At 38.0% G+C, this 22,636-nt stretch overlaps 1 protein-coding gene across 1 annotated transcript in view; it reads right to left on the minus strand.

Moving 5' to 3' along the window:
• The window catches only part of LOC128544213 (protocadherin Fat 4), a 101,222-nt gene that overhangs the window by 20,311 nt on the left and 58,275 nt on the right, over positions 1 to 22,636 (minus strand). The window contains exons 3-8 of the mRNA XM_053514256.1: positions 21,238 to 21,499; positions 20,216 to 20,566; positions 16,379 to 17,301; positions 15,013 to 15,187; positions 1,067 to 1,247; positions 117 to 367 (exon numbers count right to left, since the gene is read on the minus strand). Of these exons, the coding sequence (XP_053370231.1) occupies positions 117 to 367; positions 1,067 to 1,247; positions 15,013 to 15,187; positions 16,379 to 17,301; positions 20,216 to 20,566; positions 21,238 to 21,499 (2,143 nt within the window). The remainder of the gene's footprint in view (positions 1 to 116; positions 368 to 1,066; positions 1,248 to 15,012; positions 15,188 to 16,378; positions 17,302 to 20,215; positions 20,567 to 21,237; positions 21,500 to 22,636) is intronic.

Consider the following 22,636-nt stretch of genomic DNA (forward strand, 5'->3'; position numbering starts at 1 on the left):
TTGGTAGCAAGCCCTTAAAGAATGCAGTGCAGTATTCAAGCTCATATTGTTTAAGATTTCTTATTCCTTTTCATTTACACATTTTTTTCTTTAATTCATGTTTTTATGTCACCTACCTGGAGCTGTAGATGCAGGAATGTGTGTGACATAAGGGTGGTGATGAAATCGTGGTGGATTATCATTAATGTCGTTAACAATCACAGAAACTGTGGCTGAGCTGGACAGAGGTATTGGATGCCCACTGTCCGATGCGACCACCAGCAATTCATAACTGGACTGGATTTCTCGGTCCAAAAGTGAGCTGGTTATTATTTGTCCTGTTGACGGATTTATGGAAAACTGCCCATCTCCTCCACTCAGACTATAACTGTGTTCAAATACAGTTACAAGATACAGCGTTAATGGTTTTAACATTGATGTTGACATTGACACAAAATAGTTTTACACATAATATAGATTTAAAAAGAGTATTATTGATTTTATCCCTAATTGAATCACATTTGTTTCCCACTCATCTTACAGGGACACTACATAAAAGCGAAAGCTACCAATCCTGTCTTTCATGCAACTATTAATATTCACTTTGACTCAGATTTATAAAGATGTTTAAATTAAATAAACATTTAATTAATTCTTTTTTTTAAGAAAAAATATTCCTGTATTGTTCCTCTTTTAGGGACAATTTAAAATGGGTCACTTTATCATGAACAGGACACAGAGATAAAAACTGTTTGGAAACCCCCCATTGCGTGCCGGTCTTTCTGTCACCGCCCATCATCATCCTCATTAGTGTATTTTTTAAAAACTGGAGCACAATACTCACCCCCAGCAGGGAGTAGGACGGTTTAGAATGGGTTGGGTTTGTGTATCAGAGTGTGAGAACATGAAAAAATCTTAATGTGTGCACCTAGGGTGAATGTAAAGTTAGACTATGGACTACATAACAACTTAATTAAACTAAAACACCAAACATCCAACAATACCTACACAAGAGTTTAGACAAGCTGGTATGTCTTGTACTGAGTCAAAACTTTTTAAGGTGGAGGAACCATAAAAATATTTTTACCTAATTACTCCATTTTGACCCACGTCTCCATCTGAAGCATTGACCAGCATGACATCACTTCCTGTTGGAGCGTTCTCTGATATGGAGGTGTGGTAGGAGGATGAGGAGAAAAGTGGCACCATGTCATTTACGTCATCAACCAAAACTGTTACCGTGGAGGATCCGCTCAGAGACGGAGAACCTAAAGGTGAGAGATTTGTATTTAAGAAGGGTGGAAATACAACATTTTGGTGTGAAAGGTGACATAGCAGGTTGTGTTCGCTTTTGCTTTTCCACTGGGCTCTGACCCAAGCCACATACGACCATGCAACACCTGTGTTAGCAGCGGCAGATTATAGTGTTCTATAGGTTTGGTAGAGTGACGTCTGGGATGGAGCCCACATGGTCAAGATAATTTATAATGCGATATTTAAACAATTGGCTATCTGGCTCCCAGCCTTTGCTATATAGCATGTACGTATTTTGACACACAGTTTAGCACGCTAGTGGCCTATTATCTAAGTCTGTTTTAAATCATTTCATATTTTTTTTTCATAAATCAAGGGGTAAAGTCATATGCAGTGTAGTACATTTTTCCAGTAACTACTTGGCGAAAACACACCAAACATGATCGTAATGGTGAAAATTCGGTACAGGAGGAGTTCAGTGTTGTCACAGAGTTTTAATGAATCATGACCTCTCGGTTTTGGCAGTGGGGTCTCCTGCTGATTTCCTCCCTTAGATGACATGGTCAAAACACCTAAGGGAAAAGTCGTAACCTGAAACATCTTTGAGTAACAGCAAAAGCAGCAGTAGGTCAGAAGCAGAAGCAGGAATGCACAGAAGTGGCCATTTTTATCAGGCATACCTACTAAGGACATAACTATGAATACGGTATTGGGATTTTTAATTTGTTTGAGGTTAGTGGGGCCAATTGGGAATGGACATTTTTTACTTTCATTTAGGCAAAATATCAAAGCTTGCAAGACCTGCATGATGTATTTACAAGATCATTCATTCATCCTTAGTAACTGCCTGGTCAGGGTCATGGTTGTGTTTATGTTTTGGGGAGAAAAATCTTTTTAGAAAACATTACAGACAGACTTAAGTGATGTGTGATGAGGTACACTTAAAGCCATGATTTACACACTGTGCTGGTATTTTAGCTAAAAATTTTAGTTTTTTACCACAGTATTTTTAAAGGGCATACTTGGTCTCACTTAAAAAGGCACGTTATTCTGGTTTACATCCAAATACAGAAAGCTAAAGAGATACAATCAATGTCATGGGTCATATTTAGATGTAGAATCATTGACTCTTGTTTAACTGTTGATATGCACAATCTGCCACCCCTTTGGGTAAAGCAACCACCATAGCAATACCTGGGTTATTTTGAAGCTACAAGAACATTATCGTAAACAACATAATCTCCATATCAAGACGAGTTTAAAAAGCTCCTCATTTACTCAGCTGAATGTAAATGCGACATTTACAATGAGAGGCTGCTGAAAAAGCTCCGCACTAACCACACCACATCTGCAGCTGTTTAAAGCCAAGAAACTTCTCCATGTTACTCTGAGCAGTCTCAGAGAAGAGGCTGAGCACCACCACCACCCCCCACTCACACCCTTCCTATCCAACCATGTGCTTCCCCTTCAGCATCACCACACGGTAGGTCTATAGGGATAATACAAAATCAGGAACAGATGCAAAAAAATGAAACTAAATGAAGGGATTAAAAAAAGCAATAAAAACTAAAAAGCACACATTAACAGTTGTGAGCAGTAGGAAAATAATTTAAAAAAATAAATAAAAGGAAAAATAAAATGTAACAAAATAGAAAATAATAACAACAAAAAATCTATAAGAAATTATATTTCCTAATAAAAATATGAATAAATATTAATAATAATTTAGGTAAAACAATAATAATAAAAACAAATTTATATTTATTAAAATGTATTAATAGAAAATAAACTATTATAATAATAAATAATATAGAAATAAAACAAAAGAAAATATAATAATAATAACTAAATAATAAAATTAAATGAGGAAAAAAATAGAATTTTATAATAAAAAAATGGAAAATAGAATGATTAAAAAAGATACAGAATAATTCAAATTATATTAAATAATAATAATATTTTATGATATAAAATAAAGTATTAACCAAAAAACATTAAAAAAAATACAAATAAAACCACAAATAAAAAGTATATAATAAAATAAAATGTCATAATAGAAAGAAATAGAAAAACAAAATAAACAGTTTAGAGAATAAAATTAAATAATCAAAAAATTAAATGAATTAATAATAACAATAGAAGTAATTTATAACAATAAAAGTAAATAAAAATTCAATTCCCCAATAGAAAAATATAAAATAAAATATTACCAATATTATTGATTATATATTAACAAAGATAAAAAATATTATCTAAAAAAATAATAATAAAATATTATAATTAAACATTATATATGTGCATAAAACATATGTTCATGGAACCAATTGTTTGCAGTAGAATGCTTTTATTAAAGCCTACACAATAGCCATAAACAGCAAAATCGGTGTATTAACAGATACCGATTATCTGAGAACTAAAGCCATTTCAAATAAATAATCATTAGAATGTTAAAAAAAGTGGAATAAAATCAAAATTACATCCATAACCTGATTAGTACAAGAAATCGATTTGTAAACAAGGTTATGAAAAAAGGTCTCACAAAAGGTGGTAGCATTGCAGCTAGGAATCAGTTAAAAACAAACAAAACGACAAAAAGGCGAAAAAGAAGAAAAAAAACCCCTGATAATTCAAGACAGGCTGAAAGAAAATCAACAAGGGAGATGGTTTTGAGCCGAGATCTGAGACAGAGCCGAGGCTCCAGGTCGGAGAAGGATTACTGGGGATTAGTGTAATTAATAACGAGTTCATAAACCTTGAGCGTGAAGCTAAATCAGCTTCGCTCCTCATTTGGTTGACAAAGCGATTCGCCAGATTAGCATGAACATGCTGGGGAACGTGGCTCGACATCCAGGAAACGTGATTAAACACGTACAGGGACCGTCTCAGATCTGTGTGTGTGTGTGTGTGTGTGTGTGTGTGTGTGTGTGTGTGTGTGTGTGTGTGTGTGTGAATAAAAGACACACACTATAAACAAAAGTAAACACTTCAAACCCGAAGACACTGAGTCACGGGTTTAGTATCTTTGTCATCTTTTTTGTTTTGTTTTTAAGTGTGTTTGCTTTTTTGTAACTGAAGGCACAGACACATTTCACAAACATTATGAAGGTGACTAAGTGCTAGAAATCTTCAGTAGTCAAACATGGATGTGCTAAGTTGCTAACTTCCTTAGACACACCAAGCACACACGTGATTGATTTGATTTATAGTTTAATTTCATAGTCTACTGTGGTTTAGATGGTCATGTGAATGATCCTGATTGGGGTTTGCTTAAGTGTGTATATTAAAGCTCTCTGTCGGCCTCTGAGGCATGTGACACACACAAATATGCAAACGCACGCGTGCACACACACACACACACACACACACACACACAATGCTTTGCTTTTTTTCCTCTACTTTTCATTCTTTACCATAATACTTTTCTTGTTCATTTCATTTTTATTTTATTTCTGCCTTTCATGTTATGTCCATTTTTCCTTTCATAAATTTCTCTCTTCCTTTCTTTCTTCATTAAGTTTAGAAGGTGTTTTCTATCTCCATCTCTCTCACCACATGTCCTCATTTGATTCTTTGTTCTCGCTCTTTCTGTCTGTACTCTGTGTGTGTGTGTGTGTGTGTGTGTGGTGTGCAAGAATAATGGTGACCACAGCAGCAGCCTCGCTGTGTTTTTTTTTTTTTTTTTTTTTACTCCATTGTTTTACACACAGTGACTCGAGGAAGTTGCTTTTGTTTTATTCCTGGATTTTGTTGGCCCACTTCCAATAGTAACTGATGTCATTTCCTGTTTACGAGCATGACAGGGACACTCAGGTGTTTGGAGGAACAAAATAGGGGACTTGGATAATCTTTATTATTAAGCATTGTTCTGCTGACCAGCCATGTTTACAAGGTATTCCATGATAAAGCATCTTTACGAACACACACACACACACACACACACCTATGTATCTGGCCATTGACCTTAAATTACCAATCACAAAGGATAGAAAGTTTAGGAAACCCAGATTCTGTATGTGTGTGTGTGTGTGTGTGTGTGTGTGTGTGTGTGTGTGTGTGTGTGTGTGTGTGTGTGTGTGTGTTTTGGATATGTTTACTTCAGCACTGATCGGTGTAAACTGTAACAGCAGAAGGATTTAATAGCAAATGTTTAGCTAACAAATCATTCCAACACGTCAAGCAGCGTGTGTGTGTCAGCACGCATGTGTGTGTGTCAGCTCAACTCAATGTGCTTAAAATTTATACCATCCTCTAAAGGTTTCTGTTTTATTCTGCCGCATTCTATTCAAAAAAGTACCCTTTCTCAGACATTACATTTGGTTCAACTGAAGGGTCATCTTATGTTGTAAGTTTTACCCTGATCGCTACATGACGGCTGTTTGTTCACGATTAATCGTTAGTTTACTGGCCTTGATAATGATTGATGCAAAATATTAAACAAAGAGCATGGGTATTTTCCACAAAATGCGTAACACAATCATACAAAAATATGATCTCTGAATAATATACTGTAAACTGAGGGAAAATAAGAATTTGGACTCTTGTACACACACATACCCACACTCTCCGATACCGCCGGCGGGATACACTGTGCTGTGGTTTGCAAGTCGACTATAAACACATGGAAGAAAAAGAGTACAAGGAAGTCGACCACGCTATGCGTAATATTATTGACTGATTGCCCACATATTATGTTAGAACCATAGACATCACAAAAAGTACAGGGAAAACCCTCCATGACATCACCTACTGTAGGTTTTCTGAGGATGGACTTTGATGCTCAACTTTGGGAGCTCTCGGCATCTCCATCATGGCAGGAGCTGACTCCTCCTAAACCCTGGTTAATCTATGAATGGGCAAATGGGTGGAACAAATCGAAACTGGCTGTAGATTAGAGTACACCAACTTACCCCATTACCTCAAGCTACCATAATTTATATGGTGATGTTCCTCTGGATTTGATTGATCATCCACACTCTATACGTCATCCCATGTCAAATCGTACATTTTATGTGGTAAGTTAAACTACAACAATTGTAGTTAGTTGGTTAGCTAAAGTGATGCATAGCTTTCACACTTGCTGTCACTCAAATTAGCCACACCTCTAATTATGCCTAATTTACGGCTTAAAATTTTAACTGATGACATACATTAAAAAATGTCATAAAAGGGAAACCTAGTTATTGAAACCAAAACCATTAAGCAGTTTAACATGGGGGTCTATTGGGATTAACTCACTTTTGGAGTCAGCTCATAGCGCAATGGACTCATTTTTTAGACTCTGAGGTTGCCACTTGTTTAGAAAATACTGTAAAAGTTGAAAAGTTGTAACAGAAAATGAATCAATCTATTCTGTCTAATCAGAATACAGAATCTAACAACCCTATAAAATAAGTCGGCATATTCCGGATGTTGTCAGGGTAAACGTCATTATGTCAGAATAGGGCCTAAGTTTATATACTTATTAAGTTTATACTTTTTCGTACTCCTTTTCAAACACATAGACACATAGTCAAAGTCCCGTAATTCTGCCCCTGCATGGGAAACCTTCAGACAAAACTGAGGACTGGCCTTTTAAACTATTTAGTATAATTAAATTTGGTCAATTTGTTAAGTTAGCCTTTAGCCATTAGTCTTGGAGAAGGGTCATGTGAGTGTGTGAGATTAGTTTTCACGTGGAATCCAATTACACACCAAAAGAATGACCATAACGAATGAGTTGGAATTCTCCATATGTCTAGTTCAGTCCAACTCAGGTAAACATTTTGGCAACACACACTTACACAAACACACACACACACACACACACATACTCTACACAGTACAATCCTCCAGTGAATATGATCAGTTGCAAAACATCTAGCCCAAACATTTTGACAGTCATCTCCCTAGTGGACTGTGGGCGGGGTTTAAGTGGGCTATTTCATTACTTGACTGATGATTTGATGTCATGACAATTTAGCTTAGGCTTAACTTTAATACAGTAGCTGGGGAAATTTAAGAATGAATGGTAAAACTAGTAAAATGGTGAACAGTAAGCTAATGTTAGCTGAAATTAGTTAAGCGCATGCATTATAAAAACTTGCTAGTTGTTATACAATGTGCGTTTAAAGCTCCAACGTGCTACTGTACAGTATATCAAGCCTTTTAGACTAATGAAAATGATGTGATGATAAGTTTTTATGATTTTTTTGGGGAGAACTGTACTATTTATTTATTTATTTATTTTTATTTATTGCACAGTGGGTAGCGTTAATATTGCACAGCTCCAGCTTCAAAACTGACCTTGTGTGTGTGTATGTGTGTGTGTGTGTGTGTGTGTGTGTGTGTTGCTACTCATTCACTTGTGTGCAACTGCTACCTTGGGTCCTCTGTGTACCAGGGCAACGACTTGCCCTACGGGCAAAAATGCCATTAACACCCATGGCTTATTTACGCCTCATCTGAACAACACACACACAATCACACACACACACAAACCATAATTAAGTGGACGCCGAGATGGCGTGAGGAATAACGATGCTGCCAGTACAAATGAATAAATAAATTCATCTGAATTCAGGCTTGTGGTGGAAGTGAGGCAGAAACATGAGCTGCATCGAATGCAGGACACTGTGTTTAAAAACCTCAAAGAAAACCCCGGAAACTCCACCGAGTCCAGCTACGGTACTGTTACAGTATTTGTAACTGTCCGCACTAAAACCCCCAAAGTATTAACATGAAGAATAAAAGTCAGTGGATCCTGTTAGTGGATTTCTAATACTTCAATAAGAAAAAAAGAAGTCTGGAAATTTAGAACCCAGAAGATGTGTCCAGAGGGGGCGCTCTGCTTCCTGATGCTCATTCCAGTCGGCTGTATTCAGTCTGCATTCAGCTTTATAGAGCACACAGGAACTAAATGAAGGAGCCATTAACATCTTTTATCTGCTAAATGCTTCTTAACATTGAAAGGACACTCCGCAAATACTGTGCTGCTATAGGGGTGCTTTGTGTATGTGTGTGTGTGTGTATGTGTGTGTGTGTGTGTGTTTTATAGGCACACATTGGCGAGGCGCTGTCTCTTTAATAATCCCGAACAAACACGGTTCTTAAATCGCTCTATTCATTCGATCTACATCACCGAATCCGTTCCCATACCTTCTCTCTTCTTTACTCCTACACTCGTTCCATTTGTCAGCTCTTACTTCTTCTTCTCCTTCTTCTTACTTTAATGACTACCCATTTAACTTAAACAGAAAAAAAGTGTGCTACCATGAACCAGGCATGTGAAAAAAATGCATCCACGCATCATAAAATGTACACACTGTACCCAGTTAACCCTCCCAAAGCCCGCCTCGAACTCACCCCTCTACCACCCCTCTCAAAAAAAAAAAAAAGGCAGTTTTGTTTAGACAAGGCAGCGTCTGGAGCCTGACATTTGCTTATTTACTTTTGCTCTGTAGCTGTGAGACTGATTTACTAACATGTTAACAAGCATTGCGCTATCGGGGTTAGCATTGCGCAAACTGCACATGTATCTCGTCAAACAGTCTCATACGAGAACTGTACGGAGTTGTTTAACATTCCAAATAGCCTCACTTGCGTGGTTTCTGATGCTCTATGATCATCGTATCATCATAAATGGCAGAGCTGAAACCGATTCCAACAGTCAGCTTGTAACTGAATCGCTTTCTGCCTCAGGTGCTGGTTAAAATCCCTGGATGTGCTATCGACTAAAAAGTACTCTTCTAGTATAGATATATTTCAGACTAGATGAAGTTAACAGTCAGTGTCTCTCTCTCTCCCGACTCTCTCCAGGCTGAAGCACAATAGTTTAGAATAGGTGTGCATTCTTCATTCGTTCATCTTCTATGCTGCTTATCCTATACAGGATTGCAGGGTCCTTAAGCCTACCCCAGGAAACCTTGGGCACGAGGCAGGGTACACCCTGGGCAGGGTGCCAATCCATTGCAGGGAACACACACTCTCATACACTCACACAAACATACACAACGATTAACCTAATTTGCATTTCTTTCACCATGGGAGGAAACTGGAGCACTCAGAGGAAACCCAGCAACTCGGGGAGAACATACAAACTCCACATACAAAGAATCAAATCAAACCCTTGACCCTGGAGGTGTGGGGCCACAGTGTTATCGGTGCAATGGATCACAAAACAATTGGTTCAGATTGTATTAAAGTTTTGGGTAAAGTATCCGATAATATTTCGTATTGAAAAAATATATATATATACAGTCTGTTCTATATATAGATATTTTGCTACAGTACTTAATCTACAGTAGTACAAAGTCTTATTCAGCCCGGTTATTAACAGTGTGAATTACTTCCCACACTGCCTAGTGGGATTAGATTGGTACTGTACAAAAACTGTGTGTCCGAACACACAGCAAGGGTGTGAGAAATACTTACATACCGTATCTGTGTGTGCGAGAGAGAGTTTAAACCAGTGAAAATATAATTTGTGCACATGCAAAAACAATTTTTCCCCTTAGGAATGGGCCCAAATATAACGCCATTAGACTATGTAGTAAAGCTGTTCATGCGCATGCTGAATGGAGGTATAAATCAGTCGGACCGTAGATCAATTTTCTGGCACGACAATTTTTGAATCAATTCAATAGAATTCAATATTTTTCAATTCAATTTCTTTTTATTAGGTTTTATAGTAATAGAACTACTAAAAGTATTTAAGATGCATTGAAATTCTGTGTAACTTGTGTTTTGGATTGTTTAAAAGTCATGTCTCATACAAAGCGATAATATTTTATTCCTGCCAATTCCTGCTTTTGCCCCACACTCCAGTCCAAAAATTCCTCATAAACTTAAATGAAGAAAAAAAAAAGGGATAACCTTGCAAAATGAGTGGAACCTTGGATTGTCTGTAACTTGGTCTGCGAGTGTTTTAACTTAGTTAAATGAGTGAGGTCTTGATATACGAGTACCGTAGTATATATACATATACGCTTTGTCTGCCGAGCGTATCACATGATCACAAGTAAGCCAATAGTTCTTTTCTCTTTCTCATGCTGGGATTATGGGTAATCATCTACCATACTCATTCTCAGTGCGCGTGCGTCACTTGTAAAATCATCTGTGCACGCATGTACCATTTACTAAAACATTGTGACCAATGTGTGTGCGTGTGCGCCCAAAACTTCTTTTTTATTTTTATTTGGTTTTCAAGTGTAGTGATTCTCTTTAACGACAATGCAACATCACATTTCCACAAAATCAGTTCTTATTAGAATGGTTCTTTGTTAAAGTCTTACAAAAAGAAGATTCCAGTAATCAAAGACACACTTAGTGTATGTGTGTGTGTGTGTGTGTGTGTGTGTGCGGGTGAGTATCCCCCCCCTCCGCTCCTGTTTCTTCTATCATCTAACCAGGATTGATGAAGGTCAAGTGCAGTCCTTTTTTTTCACTTTAGATTTTTTATTAATTATTTTTATATGAATATTTTTTTGGTTGTGGAACAAATAATCAGAATTTCCATTATTTCTTATGGAAGAAATCCACTTTGATATACAAGCGATTTGATATACAAGCACCCTTAAGTACAGTATGAATCAAGTCTGAATCGAAAACTGATGTGTCATACTTTTTTTTCAGACCCTGTTCTGCAGTTGAACATGACACAAAAACCTCACAGAAGCTTCTGTAAAAATCACATTTTTCATCCACTCCATCCAAGGCCACTCTCACTTACTCACTCACTCACTCACTCATCGTCTATAACACTTAATCGTGTTTTCAGGGTCATGCGTGCCTGGAGGCTATCCCAGGAGACCCAGGATAGGGTGCCAATCCATGGCAGGGCCATGCACGGGCACTTGTTAAATTTTTGATTGACACAAGCTTCTATTCTGCTCTTGCTCAGTTCCAGAATCTGAGTTTTAAACTCAGCCATGTTTGTTCATGAAGGGTATATGAAGGGTGGTTTTGTCATATCCTGGATAAGGTTTGGCTGTAACCATGGCTAACCATTTACTACTAATAGCCCAGTAAAAATGAGTAGTTATACAAACCTAGTACAGTGATAACACTCCACACGGTTTCCAAAGTCAGGTCCGAGATCTGGATTTTCTATTTAATCAACTATTAATGTACCACGCCGTTTGATATCCCTTGTGTGTTTGATGCTTTAGCCATAATAACCAGGCAGATCAACTGTACAGCCGTCTCCTGTGAGCGTCCTTTTTTTCTTCTTCTGATGTCCCCATTGTAGATTTAAATTATTTCATTTGAACCAGAAGTGTATCTGCTCTCTCTTTTTTTCCATCCATGGCTGTATTTCGCTTCTCTTTTCAATCTTTATTTCACTTCCACTCGCTCAGTGACTGTAAAACAGCATCCTGCTGCCACGAGTGCAGAACCCATCACCTAATGACAAGTGCAGCCAAAAGACCTCACTCTCTTATACACTCTCCGTCGTGCTTCCTCTTTTGGTCCATTTCCCCGTCCCTGATTTTTATTTAATTTTTTTACTCTTGTCACTGCTTTTTTCTGCTCTTTTTACAGGTTTTTTATTTCTGGCTCACTCTGTCTCTTCAACTTCTTCTTGACTCGTTATCTTTTGACTCTATTCCTTACTACCTCTTTCTGTCCTTTCTGTCTCCTTACATATTTCTCTATCTGTCTCCTGTATCCCTCAGTGCTCTGTCTATCTCTCTCTCTCCTTAAGCTGTCGAGAGCTGGCACGTTCCTCCTCTTTCCACTCCTGTAAGTGCAGACTCAGTCCGATGCAGCATCGCTCTAAAAGATAGACGAATACAGTGAACAACAATCACACTGAGTGAGGCTCGGGCATTCATCATCTTCTGTTTCTATAATAATGATAAATCCAGTCCTAAAACTCTAAATTCTGACTAATTCATTTTCAAAGCAAAGATTCAGTGAAGAGTAGCTGCTCTCCTCATCCAAAAAAGGAACGACCGGCTCCTTTCTTTAAAACACCGCAAATATCTCAGCTACGTATCCTGTACAGTTCCAGGCGGGAAGCCATTAGAGGTTTCCGATATTCTCCTCCCTATTAGGACACAATAGCTGCTTTTGACTATTTTTGTATGTGCTGTTTTTTTTTTTTTTTACTTTCGTTTTTCTGCCAGTCAGCGAAATCATTCGAACAAAAACACGCATCGTCAGTCATGATTTTACTGCAATAAATATTTATTCTCCGGGCCTGCGATTGTGGGTTTATAAGAACAAAACAGCTACTGTGTGCCAAAGAAAATAAGACAAGGCTTACTGGATTGTAGTCTGCCTATTGGACATTGAAGGAGTCATTCAATGCAAATGGAGCAAAACTGTGCAACTCAAAGACCATTGGGGATGCATTATTTTTCCCTAATTTTTAATTCTGGCAATTAACTTTCAATTGTGCAGTTAGTGGAAATACGAACAATTAGCCAATCATAGTGCATATGGTTGGCATGCATGTTGCACCAAAAAGTAGGATTAAGTGGAAAAAAAAGAAGTTTTACCAAACTTATATCCAGTCTGATGGAAAGTGCCGTGAGTCACTGTTACCAACCTGAACAGCACGTCCTGAAGTATTTCATTTTTTTTCTTTTTTTACTTTTTTTTTTTTAACCATGTTACCTCCTTTTTTTTTTTTATCAATTTTCCAGTTGATGATTGACTTTTGAACTTTTTCTTGGTCTGCGATTAAGGATGTTTCTGCTCTATACTCTCAGGCTCATTGTGATGAATCCATATATTACTACAAATAATGGTTCTCTTTAAGAAACTTACACGTTTCTTACATATCGGTTCAAATCTTGTTTGCAGATATCCGAATAGTTATATTTATGCCCTTCCATGAGTTGACAAATGACATTTGATGAGTTTTCTTATGTCCATTCGGCTGTTTAGTTCTTTCTTCTTTTGAGTTCTTGTCCCATTATGTGTGGATGTGCTCTTACTCTCACTATACCTCTACTGTTTCACTATACCTCTACTTTTTTCAGAATGCAATTTAACCAAGAATTTGAGTGATCCCCAATCATGCCTGCTTCATGGGCACCGCCATCATTATCATTGCAGGGCATTCTCACCCTAGCTGGGATATGTAAAAGGGTGCACAGTACAGTAATGTGTAACAAATAATGGCTTTTCAATTTTAAATCTCCCTAGTTGTTTTCTTTGCTTGAGGCAGGCCAATAATTTGACTCTTTTGGTGACTATTTTTTTTTTGTCTAGGCAGTAGTTTTAACCATCATGTATCACATAGCTTATAATTATTTTTGTTGCTTTATTGCAGTTAATAACACTCCTTCCGAAAAAAATTACACCAGTAACTTAAAAACGGAAAATATCAGAATAAACTATTCGTTTCTATTTAATTTTTACATATCTCCTTAAATGATCTAGGTAAAAAAGCAGCTTATTTGTCAAGAAAGACAATGCATCTATTTCTTTTTAAACTGCATCGTGTTCTTTCTAGGGTTCTAGGTTTCCCATCTACTTCCTGAGTTTTCTTCAACTGCATACTTTCTAGCCTGCTCTTAAATACTAAAATGTAATAGACCATGAGTATATCCTTTCCAGGCTCTGTCCTTAATGTCTACTTAATTTTCTACTTTTGACATTTAGTTTCTTTTTTTTTTTTGCATCACCTATTGTTCAACTCTTGTAGGCTTAAATCATTACTTTGTAGATTTAGTTTGAAAAGTTTCCTCTCTCTTGTGCTTCATTTGGGCAGGTGCACTGGGGTGCTGACCAAAATAATCGAGCAAGGCGTTCTCAGTCCTGTTCCAAGTGAACTCTAGTACGGTTCGACTGCAGTGAGAAAGCGATTTAACTCTGGATCGACCCAAGTGCAGGAAGTAAATCAAACATGCCATGTATTTTGGGTTGTGGGTGGCAGTTTTTTTGTAGCTGCGAGCTGCTAAACTAAGCCATGAGGAGCGAACAGAGCCAAAGGACTGTTTTAGTGTTGCAGAAATGCCATATGTTCTGGGTATTTAGAATTACCAACAAAAGAGAAAGGAGAACATTAATGGTTGAAGCATGCACTTACTAACTTGGTGTTGGTGCTGTCTACTAGGATCTAGGCGCAGATGATTTATTTATTTATTTTATTTTTCACATGCACTTGGCAAAGGTTTGTTCAAACTTTTGCGTCATATTCTTGATGTTTTTCTTGATCAGTAAAAGAGTTTTAGAAATATATGGCCTTCTAACTGTATTTTAGCAATACCAATAGCATCATTTTATCATTATTATTACTGGACGGTCAATTTCACAAGCATCATTTACTGTAAATGAAACCTGTTTCATTTATTTTCAAACTTTTTAAAGATTTATCTGCTCTCCTTATGTATAGATTCGCTTAAAGCGACACTCTGCCTTTTTCTGCCTTCATCCAAGATCAGTTGATTTTGAGAAGCCAGGACAAAATTCCTTCCATCTTTACATATAAGAGATTTAACTTTTTTTTCATCATATTTTCCTCAGCTGTACATACAGTGTTGTGTTTCTCATTGCGTGCTGAAGCAGTTAAAAAAATATAATAAAACATACCCATCATTAACGTGGGTCATATGACCTGGCTGGAATGTGGGAGGAGCCACCCACAGGCCACGGTGGTTTGGCTGTAGGAGAGCTGCACTTAACTAGAATAGACTGTGATCTAAACACACACTCAGCGACAGACCTCCAAGCAATAACAACCTAAACCTCACATTAGCCCTCACGATGCAAACACACAGACTCTTTTACAAATGCCTAAAAACAAACACGCATTCTTCAGCTCTTATCATGGAAAACAAATAGTCTCACCTGAGTCAATGGCGATGACAATGAGTTCATAATGGTCCTGGATCTCTCGGTCAAGTAATTTTTCCAGTCTGAGTTGTCCACTAGACGTCAGGCTGAACGAGCCATCATCGTTCCCTCCACTGAGCGTGTAACTCATCTGCCCATTCAGACCATAATCATCATCACGAGCAACCACCTACAAATAGAGGAAAAGACCAGGTGCATGATGGAAAAGAGCTATAATATGCATGTGACTCCATCCTTGAATGAATATCAGCAAAAATATTGTTTTAAGTATATTTGTTAGGAGTTGGATGGGTCTGTCTGGATTTTTCGCAGTTTTAGTGGAATTCTGATATGCATAGGTTCTGTCCAGATGCTGTGTGACTTTGGAAGGGTTCCTGGATGGGTTTTGGGTTCCTGGCTGGGGTCTGTGTTATTTGAGTTGATTTTTGGTCTGTAATGATTTGAGTGATTTTTGTGTGATCTGGATGGGTTCCTGGCAGAAATCCTCAGTATGGCTTGTGTGATTTGGAAAGGTTCCTAGATGGTTTCTTTTCTATGGGAAAGGTGATTTGGTAATGTGTGGTTTGAATGATTTGGATAGGTTCCTCTTTGGGTTCTTCTCTATGGGATAGGTGATTTGGTTATGTTTGGCTTAACTTTGGATGGGTTCTTGGTAGGAATGGATTTTCAATTTGAAATGGTTTTTGCTTGAGTTCTTCTATATAGGTAATGTGATTTGGTAATGTGATTTGGTAATGTGTGGTTTGGATGGGTTTCTTGCAGAGCTCCTCATTATGGGTTATATGATTTGCATGGGTTGCTGTATGTTTTTTCCATGGTTTCGGTTATTTGGGATTTAGACAATTTACCTAGCTCAGGTTAGATTTAGTTAGATTATATGTAAATAGGGTGGCTTCCTGGCTGGGATTCTCTGCATAAGTTATGTGATTTGGATGTTCCTCGTTGGGATTATTTGTGGGAGTTGTATGATTTGGGTAGGTTCTGCTCTTAGGGCTTCGTGGGTTGGTTATATATGATCTGGATGGGTCCCTGGTCAGGTTTCTCTTTATAGATTGTTGGTGTTCTGGCAATTTTATGATTTGATTAGGCCATGTGTGATGTTTTGATTCATGTAATTTTCAAGTTTTGGTTAGGTTCTATATGTTTTACTTAGTTTACATGTGATTTGGATAGGTTCCTTGAAGAGTTCTCCTGTATAGTTTGCGTAATTAAGATTAATTTCTGTTAGGGTTTTAAAAACATCTATGGTGATCTCCATTCCTATGAAGTTCCCCATGGACTTTATTTTATTTAAATGGAATTCAGCCTAGTGCACAACAAATTTGTTTGGTTCTGTATGTTGTAGATTTTTTGCACTTGCCTGTAGGATGTTCTTGGGAAGGTTTCCCAGGTTCTCCTGGACGTTGATGGTGTACGGTGAGAGCTCAAATACAGGTGCACAGTCGTTAACGTCCAGCAGCACAATGTTTACTGTAGCACGATCAACACGAGGGCTACTTCCCCGATCCGCAGCCTGAACCACAAGTGAATACGACGACCGTGTTTCACGATCCAACTGCTTAGCAACAGCAATAGCACCCGTCACTGAATCAATACGAAAATCAGTGTTTCCACTGCCTCCAGCAATGGAGAACCGGATTTGTCCATTGGTCCCTTCATCAGCATCATTAGCAAACACCTGAAGGATGTCAGTTCCAGTAAGTGTATTTTCCTCAATCTCAATATCATAGATGTTCTGTGAAAAGCTTGGTGTGTTATCATTTACATCCAAAACCATCATGTTAACCTCCATCATGGAAGACAGGGATGGCTGGCCTTTGTCTTTGGCGATGACAGTCAGTGTGTAGTTGGCCATCTCTTCGCGATCTAGTTCACCAATCAACTTCACGTTTCCGTCAATATTCCCGATGCTAAATTTGCTTCTGTACGTGCCACCAAGTGAATATTCCACATAGCTATTGGGCCCGCTATCTGGATCTATTGCATGCGCTGTAAAAACCACTGTATCCACTGCTGTGTTCTCCTGGATGTAGGCCATCTTCTGTAAAATGAATGTAGGTGGGCAATCATTGACGTCTAGTAGAATGATTGACACCTGGGCTGTACTGGTAAAGCGGGTGGCAGGAGGCGGTGCCATATCATTAACAGTGATGACAAGGTTGTAAAAGGACTGAGTCTCCCGATCTAGAAGTTTCTGAGTTTGAAGGATGCCAGAATTAGTGATTGTAAACTGGGATTGAGGGTCTCCTGATGCAATACTGTAGGCTAGTTGGGCATTCAGACCTGAAAAGCATGAGGGAACCTTCTATTAACAATTAAAAAAAACTTATATACTTATATACTTATAAATTATATCTGTTGAGTTCAGGACTTGAAATTACACAATTGGAACTTTCTAATGTAGCCTGTTCAAAATTCAGATACAGTACATACAGAAATTTGGTCATAGGTTTTATGTGATCCAATTAGTTTTTTTTTAGGTTAAGCTGGGGGGAAATTTCCGTGAGGTTTTTTTTTAATTTGGATAAGGCTCCTTACATGCTCTCTGTAAATTGAATGTATGGATTCATATGGGAGCAAGATCTTCGTATGGATTCTGTCTGATTTATATTAATGGGGAAAATACAAATAAGACAGTTTTAGTAGTCAACTCAAAAGAATTAGCTTGGGATTTAATATATCCAGAAATATAGAGCTGGGAAGCTTGCATTCCTCCTTTAGATCCCAAAGTTTGGCTCTCTGGCAGCCATGAGATTTGACCTCACCAGTTATTAGCACAGAACCTTAACCACCAAGCCACCATCGCTCATGACTTGATGACTTTTTTACGATTTTATACAATGCCTCCATATAGGATCAGAGAATTTCTGAAACTATATTACATGGTTTTTCAACCACGAGCTTATGTCCAACATATGATATTTTTGTATCTGTATTATTTCTCAAATTTAGATGAATTGCTTCTAATAAACGTGAAGTCTAAAATTACGCAAAAATGTCGACACTGCATCCCGTGCATAACAAAAACACTCGTGAACACTGATACTCTTATATGATTGATGCTTTTCCACATATTGTTACTGCAACATCTGGTCCTGATACATACACATCCTCTCTGTGAATTATTTGAGTTTTTAAGCTCAAGAATGTGGGCAAATCATAAATAACAGTCCTAGCTTGAGAATTAAGTGCATTTCAAAGAGGTAGTCTAGATTTACTTGACAATGGGAGAATTTATAATTCCCAAGACAGCTGACACGGCTCATGCTGCTGTAGTAACTATTAAAGGGTTATCATAGAGACATGTTTCATAGAATTGTGTTTAAATGTGGACACACTTGTAAATTAAATAAAAACAAGAGCACTAAATATGTCAGTAATGAATGTTCCAACGTTCAGATTGTTCAATGCCTAATATGAAGTTAAATTGAGCAGTTCGTATGCATCAGCGCCTTCCCACAATCCCCTCTTGTCTCTACAGTCGACAAACATCAAGTCATCACCAAAAAAAAACCCAAAAAAGACAGGAAAGGAAAATAGAATTGTGTGTTTAAAATCTGTGTTACAGTGTCCAATAGTCACATTTGTTTGTGGTAATTAGTGCCTCCTTTGGTATCAGATTCAGCATGAGCTACGCTGGGCAATTTACTCTGTGCAAACAAGCGCAAATTGAGCATCTTTTAATGCTACACGCTGGCCTGCTCATGCGAAACGCCTCGGCACCTTCCCACAATTCCCCGCTGTTTACAGAAAACAAGTAATCTCTCCATCGGCTGCCATGGACAGAGGGGTCACGACTCTGAAAGCGCTACTAAAGGCATTCTGGGAGTGATATGGTCTGAGGAGATAAACAGCAGGCGGACGAGGATCTTAGAAAGACGGATAGCGAAAGAGGAAAAAAAATAAGGAGAGAGGGCGGAAAGAGGAATGTAGGTCACCATAACCACATTAGAAACCAATTTAGCGCGGAGTCTGAGAAAGGCGGCTTGGCGCTAGGTTAACACTGCCGTGCGAGCCCAGCCATGGCGCTAGTTCAATATGGTTGTGTGCAAATTAAATTTTAACCCTAGTGTGCATGGTACCCGTAAAAAAGGGAATTGGAAAAAAATGTTTTATTAATATTACAGAGTTGGTGATCTCAGCCCAGACTGCTAAATTAAAGTAAAGATTCAAAGATTGTTGGCGAGATTCTTTTTTCACCGCTTAGAGGTTTATATTCTTCTACATTTATTTATACATATTTACAGATATATTTTTATCCATTTATAACTCCAAAAAGTGGCCACATTTGGGTATTTTGTCATGGTTTTGGTATGGCGGATGACTATCCAAAAGCAAAATCCATAAAAATGCTAACATCTGAAAGGCAAATTACTACCATTAAAATGTTTGTCCTTATTACTTTTTTATCACAAGCAGAAAAGGTACCCTGTCATCTGGCAAAATAATTTTCAAGGACATAACATTGTGCCCCCATGAATTTGAAACTCCATTTCCACCTGGCATTTCTATACTCTAGATAAAGTGAAGCTAGATTTAGAGATAACTGGTCCAAATATACAACAATCCAAACAGATGACTAAGATCAGCAAGATGAAGCATTGCTAATTAACTTAGAAAAAAGAAGAGTAGATCCAGCCTCTCGTGTGGGTAGATGTAATGCTATGCTGCTTAAAAAATGCATGCAGGGTTATGTGCTAAGGCTAGAGCACTTAACGAAGCCAGATCTGCTCCATCTTTCAGCTCTCTGGCATCGAATAACGCTGCCCTGTGTGCCGAGTATGCATGCGTAATATCCAGCGTTGAAGTTGGGGCGTAATACTATAGTCTCACTGGAGCCACGTGGAAGCAAACATTACAAAAGCCACATTTTTCAGCACAAATGGAAATCAGACGAACATCAACATACTCCAAGGTATTTGAGGCTAAGAGATGACATAAAAATGGAAAATCATTCCTCAAACTTTTAGGGTCCTTAAAAAAGTTACGTGACTGAGGGTTCGAGAGATTCTGCTGACTCAGTTTGGGATTTTTTTTTTCAATGTGGCGGTTAATTTACCAATTATTTGGTAATTATTTTTTATTATTATATTATTATTATATTTTACATATACACAAGGCAAAGTGACAGGGATAAATGCAACTTACAACCATATAGCCCATGCCATTCTCCCTGGAATGTTTTTGCATATCTTACCATCGTCAGCATCACTTGCTGCTACAGTAAGAACTGACGATCCAACGCTCAGGTCCTCTGAGACAGATGTGCTGTAAACAGATGTGTTAAATTTAGGCTTGTTATCATTTACATCCAGGATGTTAAAATACACCCGAACCAGACTGGCTTGGTGTCCACCATCCTCCGCCTTCACGGTGACGATGTAATACTGCTGCGCTTCGTAATCCAGCGGCCTCGTTACGTTAAACACCCCGGTGACAGGGTTTACGAGGAAGGTGGTGTCATCATCATCTTCCTCGAGAGTGTAGGTCACTTCGCCGTTTGACCCGGAATCCGAGTCACTCGCTAAAATCGCTGCCACAATGGAGCCTTAAAAGAGAAAATGCAGAGAGAGAGAGAGTGAGAATCGAGAGGCAGCACAACATGGCATGGATCAAAGCAAAAGGCGAACCGCGTTTAACAAAACACACAATGAATGCTGACTTGTACTTTTCCCTGTTCCCAGTAGAGTTTATTATTGTTGTGCATTTTGATTTCTTTGTGGTTTGGAGTATCGCAGACGTCGTGTTCATTCTGTGTAAAACCCTAGCGGAGGCTTTGACGATGAACAGGCAGTGTGGGTTTGATTTTCTGCAATATAACTGCCGAGAGTCACTCGCTTGTTGTATTTAGTCTGGCATGACCACTCCTAGATGGTTTAGAGGCTTGATCCTGTTTTAGAACATGCAGCTCGTGCCCTAGGTCCTAGATTGGGTTACTCTAAATCAGTGGTGTCTAATCTACTCCAAACAGACCTCATGCCTCTTATGTCTCTGGTGTATCTTACCAGTGTTTGCAGGGAAATGTTCTTATGACCTTGTCATTATGTGTGCAAGAATGTGTGGTCTTGCAGTGTCTTGTAAAGTGAGCTTCAACTCTTTGTATCTTTAACCTAATACCTAATCTTTGGAATGAGCCAACAACAAAGGTACTTAGGTGTAATTATTATTAATATTATTGCATTCTTATACACATATTAATAATTTAAAAAATCTGTTTACCTGGTGCCATGTCCTCTGGGATATCGAAAGAGTACACAGAGCGAGAGAACTTTGGCGTGTGATCATTAATATCGCTAACGGTGATATTGACACACATGTCGGAGGACTGCTGTCCGTCATCAGCTCGAACAAGCAGAGAATATTTTGACCGTCGCTCTCTGTCCAGTCGTTTTGTTGCAATCAGGTCACCCGATTCAGGATCGACACGGAAGCTGTCGTCTGCTCCGCTAATGATGGTGTAAGTCACCAAGGCATTTGGACCCTAAAATGAAAATTAAAAGGCAAATTTGCAGTTATCATAAAATTCAGCATATTTAAAATAATAATGTCACATTACTAAGTAGATTCTATAAGGCAGTAATAGTAAGTTGGAACGTTTTCATATTTGTGTGGCTTAGGTCATTTTCTAATGAAATAAGCAACATTAAAGCAGTAAAATGTACAATAAGTTACAGGATATAACATCATTATTTCCTTTGTTTTCGTAAAGGTGCACATGATTGAACGCCCAGAGGAATGTTTCACTAATGTTAACTGAATTTCTAAAAATCCAGCAAAAAAAAAAAAAAACGTGAACATGGTTATATTTCAGCTGTGGGTATGTCAAATATTTTGAAAAGGAATAAAAAGAGCACTTTACAAACTAGTCCTGGACATTTAATCTGATCTTCTCAAATTTTGCCTTGAAACAGTCTGTGTGGCCTGGAACTAAATACATATGGATGCAGAAAAAAACAACAACGAGCTTAGTGAACATTTGATATCTTTCTCTATATGTACATCATGTAGCCATTTAATTCTGTTTGTCTACGAAATTTAATAAAAATATTCACAAAATAACGATTTGTAGAGACGGTATCACAGTACAAACATACAGACTAGCACATGGACAACTTATGCTTTCTAGTAAAGCAGCGTGGTGCTAATACTTCTAGCAGGCTTTCACAGTTTCACCCAGGTCTGCTATCACTGAACCTTATTCTAATGTAAAACACTCATCTGAACTGGTTTGTTTTAACAGGTGTGTCCTGAGCTATTCGAATCACCTGCTAAAGCATGTCTCACTTGTCTCGCTATCCAAACTATTTAGTGTGCTAGCAAGCACGACGCTGCAAATATGCAGTATGGAGCATGTGTTGACATACAGTCGATAAACACTGACCAGGATTTGTTGGCAGAGCATAAGATCCTGGCTAGAAAACCTGTGCACATACAAATGGTGTAAATTTATGAACAGAATTGAAAATCCAAACAGAAATGCGTGTAAGCTTTTAACATTTCAGCTAAAGGCTAATGTTGGCAGTCAAAGTAAAACTTTTGTCTGAGATATTTTTTTAATTAGGTTCTTTTAGATACCTAGTGAGTGTGAGGTAGGATTTAAGGCTTATATTCATGACTA

This window comes from Clarias gariepinus, chromosome 16, assembly GCF_024256425.1.
Source record: "Clarias gariepinus isolate MV-2021 ecotype Netherlands chromosome 16, CGAR_prim_01v2, whole genome shotgun sequence".
NCBI lineage: Eukaryota > Metazoa > Chordata > Actinopteri > Siluriformes > Clariidae > Clarias > Clarias gariepinus.